Source organism: Cornus florida, unplaced genomic scaffold (genome assembly GCF_030987335.1).
Source record: "Cornus florida cultivar Cherokee Brave unplaced genomic scaffold, ASM3098733v1 CherokeeBrave_3.0.0_Hap2_Chr05, whole genome shotgun sequence".
NCBI classification, from domain to species: Eukaryota; Viridiplantae; Streptophyta; class Magnoliopsida; order Cornales; family Cornaceae; genus Cornus; species Cornus florida.
In genome coordinates, this window is record NW_026775575.1 from 105,726,973 (window position 1) to 105,743,956 (window position 16,984).

Below are 16,984 nucleotides of genomic sequence, written 5' to 3' on the forward strand. Positions count from 1 at the left end.
TGCTTGTTTGGTGTTATTGTAATTAAGAGAAAAAAAACATGTAGAAGTGTTAAAAAAAAGTATTGTGCATTAGAAAGCCACTTTTTATATTGATTATTGGAAGTACTTTTCTTTTTAGTTTGGAAACAGTATTGATTAAATCACTTTTCATTTTATATATATATATCTTTATGAAAATTAAAAGGAATGAACTTGTCAATTAAAAAAAAAAAAAAAATTAAAAAAACCTGAAACTTCATACATCTAAGACTAGGCTGAAAGCATAAAAATTGAGCTTTAACTAAAAACTTTACAGAAATAAAGTCAATCTAAGAGTAATATTTTCGTTACCAAACACAAATGAAAGCAAAATTTTAAAAACAGAAGCACTCCAGATGCATCGTGTGTACAAAATAATACAGTATGATCCATCTTCTATAGGCATAAAATACACATTTTTGTTTGTGACTTTTCTTTTCTCCAAGTTTTTATTAGTTGAGAAAAACTAACACCTTGCTCCTGTAAATGGCTAATGTCTGTAATCAAGTCCATTTCCATTTCCACCATAATTGAATAATAGTAGCAGATTTAGAAAAGGTAGATATAAAATATATACTTTTTTTTATTAATTTAGAGGCGGTTACAATAGGAAAAGCTACAAAGAAAAACACTAAACAAGACTCATAAGAGCTCTCTCTTGACATCTCACTCTCTACAAGATGCAATCTCTATTCCTCTTTGTATAATAGACCAAAGAGAGGATTTCAAAATATACTACTCAAAAGTCTGAAACTGTATTTCAAAATGGCAAATTCTTTAGTCAATGCACATTCAAATTGAAAGCACTCTGGATCAATCAACGTTCTTCGTGCTGCAAGTGGCTAAAATCAATTTTTTTTTTTTTTTTTTCTTTTAACTTCCTTGCTGTATGAGAGGAAGATGTACAGGAAGCAGAACAAGGAACAAACACAGAGAAATAGATATAAAACAGTATGACAAAACTCACACAAGGCAAGAGGTGAACACAAGACAATAGCACCTACCACTACAACGAATCTATACAAAACCTAGTGAACCATTGAAAGACTGCAAGAGGGAGATGGTCTTATAAATGATTTGGCAAGGCCAGTGCAGCCTTCTAAGTGCATGGTTTGGAGCATTTGCCGGTACTGCCTGTGAACCTAGTAAGGAATTTGAAATCTCTCAAACTAATCCCTCTTGCTTAGATGGCAAATAGGAGGCCAATTCTTTCAATAAATGATATATATATTTTTAAATAATAATAAACAACACTTGAGCTCCACCAGAACTTGGAAATAAGAGTGTTGATATTGTCACAAGGTGTCAAAGGAGTTTAAAAGCAGACATCACTACAAATATGGAATGGACAGAAACATATCAAGGAGACTAGGCCATAAAATAAAATAAAATCATTGGGGAGATAATTTCTGAAAAAATAAAAAATAAATAAAACCATTGGGGAAACCCAAGATAACGAAGCCATATCTTTAATTTAACTCCTAAAGAAGCTTAGAGTCCAGTAAACTAATCAGAGCATTGATGCTGAAAAGAATATAGGCTTTATAGTGATTAATACTCTGACATACGGTGCACCAAATTCTCCAAGAGCTTTCACTAAAATGGAAACAACTCGGAAGGGATGGCTTGAAGAAAATAATGCAGTCATCCCCAAACAAAGGACATGAAATGGAGGGACTCTGATGGCCACGTTCGATGGGATCGGCTTCCTAGGGACGAAAACAACAAAGATGTGGTCAGAAAGATGTAAATAACCAACACGTACAATTAGTCAATTTGTTCGAAAGGAAAATTAAGTTATTCGAATGTAGTGCAACGATATGTCAATTGAGAATTAGAACTGATTGTTATGTGTGTAATATTGGCATGGTGTCTCACTTATTTTTGTGCATGAATACAAGATGAAAACGTTGTGCCTTAAAACTACCAATCAAGTAGATGTCACCCACATGTGAACACTGTAAAACCAAAGAACTCACAATTGTCAAGGTTCTTGAATTCCATCCTAACCGTTTGGCCACTTAATAATGATACGCAATGTATATAGATTAAAATTCCAAAAGTACAGTAAAAAGAGGATAGAACTATATTTGCAATAGAGCAACATACAAGTTAAATTTGTACTTTGGTCAATATTCACAAAACAAAATTTATAGAGTTAAGCTTACCAATTCACATGCCTTTTAGAAATTTATGAAGCTCTGAACCTATCAAATCATGTAAGCCAGCCTAAGAAGGACCTTTGGAAACTTTTAGATTTGAGCGCGAGCGTTGACCCCTTGTCCTTGCTTCAAGTAACTTTGCCTTCAAAGTGTTCTCCTTTAGGTCCTGAGGCAATTTAGAAGAAGACTCAGATATGTCAAGATCTTGGGATGGGAATCCAGTGGTCCATTGTCTTACTGGACTGGTATGACTCGTCCATGCAGAGTTCCCCGACTCTGCTGACAAAAAATTATTTCTTAGTATATAATTGTCGATGACATAATTTGAGTTCAATCCATGGATTCCATCGAATTTATCTATTCTTTCATAATTGTCCTCTTCTGGAGCTTCACAAATTTCGGACTTCTTGGAAAAGCTTATTTCAACAGAATTCCCTTCCCCGGCTTTCCTTTTTTCTGTATCCACGACTTGGGTTATGCTACCATTACATGACATGGCCCGAGCCATCTGTTCTATAAACTTCACCTGCAAGCTGGTAGGATTTCGCCCTTTTATTCTTTCAATGGATGAAATATTTTTCTTTGTATGATGTGGCTTCACTGTGTCATCAATACAACTTCCCTCAGCTTCATCACCCCGTGGTTTTAAGTCACCAGCACTTCGTTTATTTAGCTCAAAAGAATGTGAATCACTGCCTTCAGAACCTTCTTCATCACACACAGGGGAACTAACAGCCATATTCAAAGGAATGGATTCAAGAGAATTACGGCAAATTCTGGTACCCCTTGGCACAAAACTACAATTACTGTTAGACTTGCCAGTTCTTTTAGCTTGAAGAAAGGTCTCGATTTCAGAGCTTAATTTGTCAACTGTTGAGTATTTTTCTCCAAAGCCATGCTGAGTTTCTAGTTTCATCTGCATCCGTCCATCAAGCCACAATTCAGATATATTGAGAATCAATTGATCACGCTCAATCTTGTCTGCTGAATCCTCGTCATATATGTGTTTCATAGCATGCAACTCTTGTTCAAAATCTCGTATTCCCCAAGCAAACTCATCACAAAGGTATTCCAACTGCTTCCGTGATTGTCTCTCTCTTTCCATCTCTTTCGAAGCATCAGCAAGAGAATTCTTTACCTCATAAAGCTCTCGAGATAACTTTCTGTGCAGTCCCTCGGAGCGTTTCCTTAACTTCTTCTCAGCTTCCAGCTCATCCCTCACAGATTGAATGGCAATGTTGATCTGATCTTGCTCCTTGCTCTTCCTAACTAGTTTACTTCCTGCAATTTGCTTCATCAAGCCATCTATCACATGTCTATCAGCTTGCTGATCTTGAAACAACTCCTTGATCCGGGCATGGGCACCATCTAGCTCCTTTTTCAATGCTCTCACCAATGAATGGTTGGATGCATGTTGTTCTTCCAAGCTCCAGATCCGATTCAATACTTTTAGCAGTTCTGTAGACGTTTTTAGGCCATAACCTGTGTCACCATTCCTTCCCTTGAAGTCCACAAAACTGGTAGGAGTGATAGCAGGGTTATATGTCGCCACCTGAAACAGAAAACAATCAGATCCATTTAAAGAGGAATAGTACCACAAAGGTTCAACAAAAAAGATGGCAAACTAATCGACAAACTCTACGTGATTGTAGGACTGCTCATCAATGAGTGAAAATATTTCAAGTACCGTGACTTGTGTAGCTTCTTACAAATTTGATTTGAATAAGGACAACTACAAACCTGTCATCTCAAATGGGACCAACCTTAATCTGTGTTGTAACATAATTCTTTTGGATGGTTCCATTGATCCATTTAATATCTTTTGGATGTTATGCAGGACTCATCAAAATTACTCCCTAGTTCTATTCAAATTAAAACCAGAGTAACATATGATAAAAGAAGAGCTAGGAAGTAGGACCATTGCAAATTTAATTGGAAATGATCAATGCTTGTCTTCTCTATGCTCCCCGGTTTTTAGTTAAAAAAAGTGTTTGCTAGTTGAGAATGAATGAAATACGATGATGTTACCTCCATAGAACTGCCATAACTAGCAGGAGAGACAGGTTGTATAGCATGATTGCTCCTTTCAATTGATAGATGATGTTGCATTAGTGATGCTGCGACATGCCTCCCCAAACTGCTTGTAGTCTCCTGCTGCTAAGAGAAACCAGACAAGGATTTGGTATGGAAATAAGAGGGACTTCGCAATTAAAATAGCTTCAAAGTTCCAACTTTCATGGATGATGAATTCATTAGTGTTATAAGCCCCATAACTTAGTGAATTTCAACAGACATTATTCAGAAAACCAGTTCAAAAAACATGCCAACTAAACAGTCCCCGCCTCTAACCCCATGTAACTTCTATAGTGCCCGTACCTCAAGTCCATTATAGGTCAATCAGCTCAGAATTTTCTCAAGGGGTATGCCGATACAAGTGATTAAATAGTTACTCGTATTATATATCACTTCAAATCAAAATTGAAAAAAAAAATTAATAAAAAAAATAAAAATCTTAAGACAGTAAAGCAACCTATACACACCGCTATAAATTACAATGAAATTAGGAGAACCATCGAATTATTAAGATAATTGGCATTGATTAAACTGAAAGCACTGCTTAACTTCTTTGGAACCAACAGAAAGCAGATATAAGAGCAAAATCAATTAGAAACAATAAAATAATGGGAACGGCTAAATACAACAATTCCATAACAATAAATAGTAAATATAAAACAACAAACGTTGTATATAAAGAAGAGGGGTCCTGTTGGTGTATAACAGGCATTAAGGTCAAACAAACCACCATGACAACATTGCCATAACCAAATTAAAAAAAATAAATGAACATCAACTAATAACTAAAGCGTAAACATAAAACAGTCTCATCAAGAAGACAAGCTCATCCAATTAGAAGTTCAAGCAAGCCAAAACCAACAAATGCCCAATTGGACAATGATCGAATTAACAACACAATCAATCGATACCCAAATGAATATACACACATTAAGTAGACATCACTATATATTATACAAGGGAGTATAGTTTTACCAGATCAGGGGAACTGGGGGAGGAATCGGGAAAGACGGTGGTGGTGGAGGGGATGTCAAGGCCATTGTCCTTGTAAAGGTGGCGGTGGTGGTGACGGTGGAGGCTGCGCAGCCTAGGAGGTGGAGCAGTAACACCATGGTGCATTTTAGAGATGGGGAGGTGGTGGTAGTAATGAAGCTCCCAGAAAGCGGCAGCAGCGAGCTTTCTAGCAGAGACTAAAGTGGGTGGCAATTTAAGGATGCTATCTTGCGCACCACCACCACTCCATGGGGTCAAAACTGGAGTGGTATGTCCCCCTCTTTTCCCCACCACCAACACTCTCTTCAACTTTTCCCCCAAATTTTCTTGCTTTTCTGCTGGCCTTCCCCCACTTTTTTCTCCCCTTTTCATCTCTCTCTCTCAACACTTTCTCTCTCTAAACTGCAAGGGGATGTACGTTCTCTCTCTCATCCATGTTGTTTGCATTGGGAAAGTGTACTATAATAGACATTCAATTTCTTAGTAAGTACTTTCTTTTCTCTTTTGTTTTGCGTTCTTTCTTGTGTACTCTTCTTGTTCTTGTCCAGCTTCAATGGCGAAAAAGCTTTATGAGATAGTGATTAATCACTCGCCAAGAACCTCAAAACTGTAATTGTGCTCAACTGCTTCGTATATCTAGTCACACCCTACAATGCGGGACGGAAAGTCAACACACACACATATACATTGCATGTATTCTCGTGTAAATTAAGTGCATTTTTTTGATATATTAAGTGCATACCGATTTGAATCAGAATTACTAGCAAATACTGGTAACTAATACTACAAATTATTTTTGTGCAATAAAAGTTGCAGTTGACAAATTCCTTCTTAAATTAATTGCATATATATCCATCCACATAGTGTCTGGTTGGTCCAATTTTTTATAACTGAACTGACGAGTCTGAAACTTGCTTTCTGGTTTTCATTTACTTGACGTGTTACATCTACTTTTTCTTTTATCAGATTCTCGTTCAGTCTTCAGAAAATTTGGTACAGTAGTATGTTACAGAATACAGATTGTACAACTAGGATGTTGGCAATTCTTATGGGCAGCTTATTTAAGAGGCTGATAGGAAAATTAATAATTACTGTATATAACAATCCTTTTTTTTTTTCAAATCTAGTGCTGCAATTGTCTCCTGTATGGTTCAAAAACGAAGAAGTGAAAGGATTAAAATAAATAAATAAATAAAAATTACCATCATTTAAAAAATGGAACGATTTAAAAAGAAAACAGATGACTCCTTTCCATTGCAATCTCGTGGAAACTCCCTTCATGACCATGTCTCATTGGATAATATAAAGAGAAAAGTGCAAAAAAAAAAAATCCCGCAAAATCTGCATCTAACCCCCTCAATTACCAAAAATGCAAGAAACTCTCCAAACTATACAAAAAAGTGCAGATGACTTCATTCGGCCAAGGGGTGAGAATTAGCCGTTAAAATTTGCTAAATTATTTTAAAAGACCATATTACCCTTATAAGCATGAAAAGACATAAATGCCTTTTATTTCTAACCATTAGACCCCAATATCCTAGTCCTAAGCAACAAAGCCAAACATGGCTTTCCCAAAAAAAAAAAGCCAAAACATGGCTTAAACAAATTTCACCAAAAAATCATATTCGACGAAAAAAAAAAAAAAACCCCAAATCACTAACTTTGCAACTGGTAGGGTTTTTTGCTGCCGACAAACCCAGAAACGGCACCGACGAGGTATCCAACGAGGACATAGGACAGAGGACGAACCGACGACGTATCCGGCCAGAAACGGTCGTTGTCTTTTATAGCTTGCTGGGTTGCTAAAGAGGCATTTATATCTATATATACACATACAAACATATTTATTGAAAATAATTTCTTTGAATTCGAATCAAAACCCCAAATAATCGATCTCACGAAGCCAAAGTCGAAAATTTTGGACTTCGAATCGATCTCACAACACTCACACTCTCTCTCTAAAACGAACAACAACGAACTGCTGTTAGGAACAACGAACTGCTATTAGGAACAACGAAGACTCATCTTCCGATGTATGGCTCTGCGGTTACCGATTCGGTTCCGGTGAGAACAAATCCGGCGGAGACAAAAAGACGGCAGTGGGCGGCAGCGAGCGGAGCTTGATGACAGAGGATAGTAGTGATGTGTGGACTCGGCGAGAGGAGCTTGTGGTCCAGAAATTCCTCCAGGAGGCATCCGCATCGGATAATTCCCACCTCCCTCCTCCGTTTCGGCTTCTTCCGGTGGTGATGGTGGGGCTTCGTCGGCGATACCCAAGAGTGACGTCGTCGATATCAGGGATGACCAGGCTCATTGTCGTCGTCATCAAGCGACGACGACTGCAGGTTCGACGACGTCGCCTGATTCGGCTTCTCTTAACATTCCCAGCCATAATGTTCTTACTGACGAACACGAGGACGGCAACAACGATGATGGCGAGCGAGAAGGTGTGATTCAAACCCAGAATACACAAAATACCAATTTGATTTATAGATATATACATCCCAATTAATACAACCCAATTAAACCCAAAAAATCTACTTAGTTTATTTGTATATTCATTCGTGTACATATATGTGTACATATATGTAGAGAGAGAAGATGGGTGTTCTTCTGTATTGGATTGAGTTGAATTATTAAAAAATTGTCCCTTTTTGTGTGATGGATGGATGAATTGGAGTCAAATCCCTAATTTTTTAAAGTTGCATAGCAGACAGAGGAAAGAAGGGAAGGCCAAATCCCTAATTCTTTAGAACCCTAATTTCAGAAAATCCCAAAAATTTCAATCCATTGACACATGAAAACATAGAAGAAGATGATGACCTCTCATAGATGTTGAGAGAAGGGTTGCAATCGATGAAGGTGGTGACATAGCGTATGCCATTCTCAACGTTGGTGCGAAAGGTGAGGATGAGGGGAATACACGCAAGGCAGTATGAAAATACAAAGCAAGGGGGTTTTTTGTATAAAGGTAAAACTGTCTTTTACCTTTTCTGGTGGCCTGAGTGGGCAAATTGTAACAAATTAAAAGTTCAGGGGGGTTTTTTGTAGTTCAAGGGGTTAGTTGCAAAACCTCCATAGTTCAGGGGAGTTTTTTGCACTTTGCTCTAATATATATATAACAAAATTTAGAGCATGAAAAGTTGAGGGTTAAAACAAAGAGTTGATAATCAATCAATACATACAGACACTATCTCTATCAAGAACCTAGGCCATGCACAAGAATAAACCTCTAAGGTTGCCACTCTGAAACCTTACCGCTAAGTTATGACCATGGCCGTGGTTATCATCTCCAAACTCTCTCCATTGTATGTCTTCGACACTTCACTGGTTGAATCATCAAAGCTAACTTATAATAAAAACAGAACCAAATATACCAATGAAGTTATATATTCACATGAATTCAGCCCATAATTACTGCAATTAGTCCCGGCTGCAATGAAAATAAATACAGTAATCACAATAACTCTTCCTACATGTTAAGTTTCACCGGAACATATTTCTTCCCAAATGCTATTTAAGCATTTTGCAGTCAAAGCAGAAGACAGTTTCCTCCACATGGTACAATGAAATAATCTGATTGCTGGAACACCCCTATTATAAGCTACATGATCCCAGATTTCACTAGGTTAACTGATAAAGAGATCACATGCTGATCCCAATTTTCACTAGATTATTTAATCAAAAGACTCTCACCAAGTTTTGTTCCGGCTTACATGTGATGCTAGAAGAAAATTGGAGAAAAACCGAACTTATAATGTTATTACACATAAAGTAGAACATCAAAACTCATGCTTGTCAAATTGAAATGATATGCACATGGCATTATTTCAGCCTAGTACCAGGATTATGTCAACGAAATGAGATGATTATCTATACATCAAGAGTGTGTCAAACCTCATATTCTGAACTTAAACATGCACCGCCAGGAAACAGTCTCATCGAGTATTTGTAATTTTCTCATACCTAAATAACTCGGGAATTCAGAAACAAGAACAATTCATGACCTCCTCACCTTAACTAAAGTTTTAAGGATTCAAGAAAACGGTGACGCAAGAAAAACAGATGAAAAGGAGAAAGAGACTCAAGGTTTCAAAGAATCAGCAGCATCGCAAGTCTCGGGAGGATAAACAAACACCCATCTCCATATCTGTATTTAATTTTGTAAGAAATTTGTCTCAATTTATTTAGAAGTACCCATTTGGGCAAGCAAGATCACTGAAAAAAAAAAAAAAAGAAGTAAAACTTTTTTCTTGTTAGATTAATGTCCTCCTCTAGGATGCCAGGGAAAATGGAAAAATATAGATCAGGACCAAAATTTACCACCACCTGCTAGGATCAAAGCTGAAGCTGCACGATTATGGTGAAATATCGAGCCGTGGTTCAAAGCAGAAGCCAGTGAAAAGCTGAAGAGGAAACCTCTTGGTCACAGGACATTTCTGTGACCAGCTCCAGTGCTTCAAATTCACATCAAACACAAGAAGAGCTGTTGAACCATAGCTCTGAATGTATATAAGATCGCCAGAACCGCTGCTTGCAAAAACATCATCAAACTCGCCAAATCCTTGAAAAAATTTATGAGGCATGCGGGAAACCTCTTCCCACTCCCTACCTCTTAGAACCCAGATGCCAATTCCCTTAATGATCCCTGGTCGGTCTCGTCTCCCAATACCTCCCACCATTACAAGCTTATCCTTAATGTTCATAAGCCGTCCACAAGTGAGAAAGCAGGGTACTTGGATTAAAGTGTCAATTAGCTTGTCCTCGGAACACTGGTTATAAAGATTATAAGCTAACAGAGCATGGCGATTTTCTGTCCTACCCATTTCTCTTGTGGAGTGGACCAGGATATATAGAATTCCATCACAAATCACGCCGTCTTCTCCTACTCTCCAATCTGCCAAAGTTTCCTTTACAGGAGATGTCCATGTTACTGTTTTCGAAAAATAGACGTGAATTGAGATATCCCAGTAAACAAAATCTTCCGAGGCTCGCTTAGAAGACATGAGAACGACGGTATAACAGTGTGATGACCTGTCAACTGAAAATGCAAGAGCTGCATAGTCAAAGAATTTTTTACCTAAAGGCTCCTCAAGTCTCTTGACGTCTTTAGTGAATGGGTTACAAACGCATAACTCGATCCTGCTGTCACTATTCATGACACAAACCAAACCACACGACGAAGCAACATACCAACTGGGTGCTCTGATGCACGGGAGTTCAAAGCAGTACCATTTCCGTAGCGTGGGGTCATAAGCATATCCAATGGGTTCATCAGAGGAGGTGAACATGAAGTACCAAGGTTTCTGTGATAAGATGCCTGATATGTTCAACATAAACCTTCTAGAGTGCACAATCTCATTCCATTTTTTACAAACACAACTTGATTTAGAAATGCATGCAAAGGGTAGAGATGCCAAAATTTGTTCCAGCAGATCATTTGGGAGGACAGAATCAATGGAGACATGATTGGTTTCTTTATCATCTTCGTAAATCAGCTCCAAGCACGGATGAAATACCCCAGTTCCTTTTCTATTATCATCGAGCTCATCATCAAACCAGGATGTGTCCGCGTCCATAATAAGTTAAAAGAATCCTGGGACACGATGGATACATATAAATAAGATATGTGTGTGTGTGTGTGTGTGCAGAGACAGAAGAGAAGAATGTGTCATTGAATTTCTTGGATTAAAAAGATAAGGAAACATTGGTCATAACTAAATAACAATAACGATTAGACTAAATTCATCATGAATTGTATAACAGAAAGTAATCACACCAAGTTGAGAGAACCCATACCAGACATTATCCGGTTAACCACATAAAAATGATAGATTTCTTTGCATTTGACAGAAACATATTGCAGACATCAATGGTTACATAAGTTTTTTATTAAGAAATTAAACATAAACAAAAAACTACGTAGAAAAAATGTAGAATATTTCTTTTAAAACATTAAAAAAGAATGCACATTTTCAGAACCTTATTTTCAAGACAAATAAATAAATTAAATTTTTGCACTAGACACAAACATAACAATAGAATTCTTTGCATTTGGAAAAAAACATACATACAGATGATACGATTAGTTAAATAAATATTTGATCAAAAAATTTACACAACCAAAAATATTAGCTAAAAACAAAAGAGAATATTTGTTTTCAAACAAAAAAAAAAATGCAGAATTCCAGAACCTTATTTTCAGGATAAGTAAAAAAAAAAAAAAATTAATGTCTTCAAGGTTAACAAAGAAGCTGAAATTGAACATATTACATGTTACATGCGTATGTTTCAGTATGAAGGGAAGGCAATAAAATACATAAATAGCCTATCGTTCCAACAACTTACAAAATAACAAGATTAATTTAAGCAAATAAATGCAAATTAAGACATTCATATACTGAAACATACCAATAAAGGTAATTTCACAGCCTATAACACATAAGAGTTACAACAGTTCAAAAGCAATAATTTATTAAAAAGAGGCACTTTTAGGAATTAAAAATCAAACCTTGCACAGATTCCATGAGCAATTTGCAGGCAGTAGATTACACACAGACCAATTAATGAACGTAAAGAACCAAATCATATTTATCTAAAACCACTGGCGACAGAAGGTAAATTCAAGATTGAAAAATTACATAAATGCATTCACAAATACATATATACAAGAAAAAATAAAAAAAAAGAAAAAAAATCAAAGTTTTAACGACTGTCATAAAAAGAAAGCCAAGAAAGAACATACCAGGCAGGATATTCACTCGACTCCTACTTGTATCCGTATATTTATCAAATACCTCCAATTTAGAGAGAGACCCACCAACTGTATATAAAAAGAAAAAAATAAATAAAGGATGATTTTAGTGAAATAGAGGCGAAAATATATAGATATTAGCAGAGAAGAAGGACACAGTTGAAGCCAGAGAAGGGCATCTTATATTCTTATGCGTCTGATTTATATATAATATATATATAGAAAGAGGAGGAAACGTTCCAATGAATAAAACGACAGGAATTGAATGAAGTGGGAGGCGGTTTCCAGTGTGTGCGGGTTGAGACTTGAAAGTTGTTACAGGCGGCGGGTTTGTATATTTCGATAACAGAGAAACATCACGGTCTAGAGAGAGAGAGAGAGAGAGAGTGTGTGTTGTGTGTGTGAGAGAGAGAGAGAGAGAGAGAGAGAGAGGTGGGGATCTGTGCGTGACAAGCGGTGTTCCGGTTTGGTCAATCTCTTAATTCCACGCGCCTTTCACGGATCCAGACTCGCGCTTCAATCAACTTTTTAGACGTGGTTTCTAATGCGCCATGTGTTTTCCATTGCGCGTGGTTTCTAATTTTTTTGTTACGAGGGATTTTTAAAAAAAATAGATATTATTTTTCCACAAGAAAAAATTGAATATTAATTGGCATCCATTAGATTAGATGCTCCGAAGGGAATAGAGGATAATGGAGAGGTTAAAATGCGCATTATTTACCTTCCCAAAGGAAACCAATCCATGTGATTTCTCTTTCCATTCATGCCAAACAAATTAGATTCAATTTATATTTAACTTATTATTGCTATATTTGGAGGACCCGACAGTCCTGAATTTGAAATTTAAAAGAATTTTAATTAAAATTTAAACTAATTTTTTTTTTTAATTTTAATTTCAAAACAACCATTCAGTAATCTTAAATATAATATTAATAATATTTGAATCCGATTAAAAATAATTATGTTTTAGTGTGATAGATCTTCTATTATTGAATTCATAGCTGATTTGTTGTTTATAAAATATTCCACCCAATAATTCAATTTATAAGGTTATAAATTTATAATATTGTTTAAAAGTTCAGTTTTAAAATTGACACGCAAATAAATATTATGAAAAATAAAAGAAAGAAAAAAGAAAAAAAGGAAGAAGAGAGAGATGATTAATTTACAAAAAATATTTTTGGCATTAGAAATGGTAAAAGCAAGGAATTGTGTGAAGTAGGGACTTTTTTTATTATTTTATTTTATGAGAAAATGAAAGTGTAGTGGAGGGCTTTGTTGGAACGCAAGCAGTAGCTGCCTTTGAGGAAAAAAAGGCCCAAGTTACATTAAGAAAATTTTGTTATTTATTATTATTATTTTGCAAAAACTTTCACAATGCTTTTCAGTTTTCACGAGATTCAAACATTTGACCTTTCCAATTAAAAGCAAAGGAGATACATTTAGACCAAATACATTGTTCTTAAGAAGAGTTCATTTATGGTTCATGGACCTTTAAATTCTTGAACTTTAGATTGTGAAAATATTTGTTCAAATTTTGAGAACACTCATTTTGTACAATAATATCAAAAATAAGTCGTGTATTTAATATTCTACCCACCACGAATTTTGTACCTTGATGGTACTTTATCAGTTTTTCAAATGGAAGGTCGAGAATTTAAATCCCCATAAGGCTGGGCTAATTTTCGTAAGCAATTTTGCTGCCATTCCAATCATGGGCCTGAACATCTTATCCCTTCAATATTTTTCATCACCCCTGTTAATTGGGCTACGGAAAAGATATAGAACTAGGCCAAGGCCCGTTCAAGTACCAAGGATATCCATTTTTCTTTTGTGTTTTTCCATTAGCGGAGTACATCTATCTGATTTCACCACTTTATATGAACTGACCCAAGTTTCTAATTGAAAGGCCCAGAACAATCCCCCCTACAACCAGACCTGGACCTAACAGAATTCAAGCCCATTAAAGTTCAAATTAGTTGTAAAAGTGAGCCCACTCAATGTAGAATATATATTTGGTTGATTGATATATGTAGCCACCATGAGTCAAAGGAATACACTTAACTATGAGAAAACGACTCATGCTTCCTTAGTCCCTAGTAGCTTCTTCAAATTTCATAATATGGTCGGCCATTACTGAAAGAGTTGAACTCCCCTGGATCATCCTTCCTTCCTTTGTAATTTTTTATCCATCCAAAATTGAAGAAGAAGACAGGGAGCAAATGATAACTAATAATTATTAATTAATTTATATTTTTAACTTTTTTTAAAATTTGAAATGAATATCTAATATTTATAATAGTATATAATAAGAGTGTATTACTTCGTAGTAAAAAGAATATAAAAACTCTCCCCCCCCCCTCCCTTCTAACCAAATAAAAAAAAAAGGTTATCCGCTATCCATTCTATTCAATCAAAAAAAAAGTGAGAGAGACACATTTTCTTCCCTGATGCCACATCCATCCCTCCCCTTCTCTCTTACATTTATTTTTCCATACTTCCAACCAAACGAAGCATAAGAGTAGAGTACAAAAAATTCCGGCTATATACGAAATGTGTTTTGATGATTGAAAGGTATTAAATGCCTTTTAAGTCAACAAAATTTTTAAAAATAAAACATTGATTTCAAAATTTTGGAGTTTTGAGATTTTAATAAAAATTTTACTTATTCAACAAAAGATGATAAATAAAAATTAAAATGCTAAATCAAGACTAATAATATATATTATTCACCAAAAGATGAAAAACTTTTCATTATAGTCCCATTACCAAGGAATAGCATACGGGTCATTTTATAAGCATTCAGGTTGGATTTCGTGCTTTCGCTCAGTGACTTAGGAAGAGACCTTTTTATTACTTGTTAAGTTATACTTCTAATGATCTGCTTAGTGCTTACCTACTAAAAATATAAAAAATAAAAATAAAAAAACCAAACAAACAAACATCTAGTTATGATCATCTCAGTGGAGCTTTCGTTAAAATAGAGTCCTAGGGTGTAGGTACTGAATGGCGGATACATACTATATAATATATATACTATATAAAGCGTAGTTATGTCAAGTGCGTTGATGACGAAAATAAAAAATAAAAAATTACACCATGCTTTAAACAACTCCTCAGGTTAGAAAGTTAACGAATCTTTCCAAATGATGGTTATGTTACATTCGGAATCAATAAAATCGTTAGATTATGGTTCAATTCTCGTATAAGCAAATAGGTGAAAGAATTTTTTTCTTTTTTTTTAGTCAACAATGGACATAATGAGGAATCTCCTGCAATGCTTCCTCACGGTCCAGTTAAAGGGGAGAGATTATTCAACTGCTATCTTTGGTGCATGAGAATGACCCTCCATTGGTGCAACTTTGAAAAAGTTTTGGAGTTGGATAAATGTGGTAATATGTCACAATTGCAGAGATGGGGTAATATATACTGATTAATGGTTTTTATTTTTCATAGTGGGACATTAAAAAAAATAATTTATGATGTTCCCATAGTTTGTTCTTACTTAAAATTCGAACTAGTGTACATCTTGTGGTGCTTTTTGTTTATTCATTTGATTTTTGCATGATTAAAGTTGAGATAATTTTGTTTAATTTTTTTTTTGTTAGTCATATACATATTTTTATTGGACTTGAACTACAAAATATTCTTTAAAAAGTGAAAACCTGATACCTCTAAACCTACATATTAATAATTTTTCATTTCTCATTTTCTATCACTGTCACCTACACATGTTCATCACTTTGTCCCAGTAATGGGCACATATGGCTGTGAATGTCCTAATTTCTTACTCAAGAACATTCTTAAATTGTCAAAATAAAATAAAATAATAATAATAATAATAATGTAACACGCAAAGACCAAAATTCCCTCGATTTATTTTTTTTCTTCAAAATACTAATATGGTTCATCTAAGGAGTTAAGGGACTGAAGACATCATTATATGCTATTTGAATTTTGGGCAACCACTAATGCGTACATTCTAGATATTTTGAGCAAGTACTAATGCGTACATGCTATTTAGCTCTTTTTTTACTCTCTCTAGTCACGTGTCTCTTTATGCTAGGAGGTCTTCCTCCACTAGCAGATTCTTTTTTTTTTCGAAAAACTCTATTCACTATCATTTTGACTTATTTTCATGTATGATGTATCTAGTGGTGAGGACCATTATATGCATTTTGACAGAGTAATGGGTACATATCACTTTCAAAACAAAAACAAAAACAAAAACGAGTAGTGGCATGGTAGTGGGGGTACATGTAACAATGGATGCCCTTAGACTCCTTAAGAAAAATACAGAATAGTTTAAGTAACAGTTGAATTTGCTTGTTCCGTTTTTTCATACATGAATAACAGTTTCGCAAAGTTCTTTTTGCGGTTAGGTCATTTATTTATTTGGATGTGACAATTTAAATATTTTCAAATAGAACGTTTGGCATTATATTAGATCAAGAACTAAATCTAATTATAATTCTAATACTCATTTTATTTTTCACTCGTGTGACACCTCTAACAGCTAGCCTGTAACAGAGAACAAAAGGAGAATGTGAACCGTTTAGAAGGTCAGTCCACTAGATGAAACATTTTTACCCATTTGTTTAACCTCAACATGACAAGAATAAAAACAAAATGTTGGTATCTACCATTCAAAATTATTCTGTTTATTTATTTATTTTATGTCATATTATACCTACGAGAGGGCCCTTGGCCCAATTTTAAGTTATTTTAATATTATTATTTACTCGTAATATAAGATAAATTGATATAATATAGTATAGCATGACATAAAAAAGAGTTGAAAAGGAAGTGCATTTGGGAAGCAGATTTTCTGAAAATATGTGGGGGTAGCCGAGTAGTTTGTTTGAGACTGGTTCTCGTGTCATACCCTATGTTTGGCGTTGGGACACAATTCATGTGACATATAAGAAATAAATTTTATGATGGTTCTACAAATTTCCATTAATTTTTTTAGTACACTACAAAA

General features: G+C 35.2%; 2 protein-coding genes across 5 annotated transcripts; both read right to left on the reverse strand.

The window, feature by feature from the left end:
* Positions 1-620: 620 nt before the first annotated feature.
* Positions 621-5,964, reverse strand: LOC132308249 (uncharacterized protein At5g41620-like). Of its 3 annotated transcripts, none has more exons than XR_009482408.1 (4): positions 5,229-5,964; positions 4,209-4,334; positions 2,187-3,732; positions 621-1,727 (listed from the first exon to the last, which is right to left on the reverse strand). XR_009482408.1 is itself a non-coding variant. In XM_059806271.1 (3 exons), the coding sequence occupies exons 1-3, from the start codon at positions 5,616-5,618 to the stop codon at positions 2,248-2,250; spliced, it is 2,004 nt and encodes a 667-aa protein (XP_059662254.1). In that variant the 5' UTR covers positions 5,619-5,964; the 3' UTR covers positions 2,082-2,247. The 3 variants fall into 3 exon arrangements, 1 of the variants encoding a protein (XP_059662254.1); XR_009482407.1 differs by having other exon boundaries at positions 4,209-4,337; XM_059806271.1 differs by lacking the exon at positions 621-1,727 and having other exon boundaries at positions 2,082-3,732; positions 4,209-4,337.
* A 3,409-nt stretch (positions 5,965-9,373) lies between these two features.
* On the reverse strand, positions 9,374-12,430 carry LOC132308250 (F-box/kelch-repeat protein At3g61590-like). 2 transcript variants are annotated; one of them, XM_059806274.1, is made up of 3 exons: positions 12,158-12,430; positions 11,992-12,069; positions 9,374-10,842 (listed from the first exon to the last, which is right to left on the reverse strand). In XM_059806274.1, the coding sequence occupies exon 3, from the start codon at positions 10,823-10,825 to the stop codon at positions 9,605-9,607; it is 1,221 nt and encodes a 406-aa protein (XP_059662257.1). In that variant the 5' UTR covers positions 10,826-10,842; positions 11,992-12,069; positions 12,158-12,430; the 3' UTR covers positions 9,374-9,604. The 2 variants fall into 2 exon arrangements, with proteins under 2 accessions (XP_059662257.1, XP_059662255.1); XM_059806272.1 differs by having other exon boundaries at positions 11,992-12,430.
* Positions 12,431-16,984: the final 4,554 nt, after the last annotated feature.

What these genes read in the sequence shown, in the direction of transcription:
- LOC132308249 (XM_059806271.1), bottom strand. Translation starts at nt 5,618, where the DNA reads ATGAAAAGGGGAGAAAAAAGTGGGGGAAGGCCAGCAGAAAAGCAAGAA. An exon ending in CCCCCAGTTCCCCTGATCTG is followed by an intron (nt 4,338 to 5,228) that starts GTAAAACTATAC and finishes GGTTTCTCTTAG; the next exon opens with CAGCAGGAGACTACAAGCAG. An exon ending in GTTATGGCAGTTCTATGGAG is followed by an intron (nt 3,733 to 4,208) that starts GTAACATCATCG and finishes TTTCTGTTTCAG; the next exon opens with GTGGCGACATATAACCCTGC.
- LOC132308250 (XM_059806274.1), bottom strand. Translation starts at nt 10,825, where the DNA reads ATGGACGCGGACACATCCTGGTTTGATGATGAGCTCGATGATAATAGA.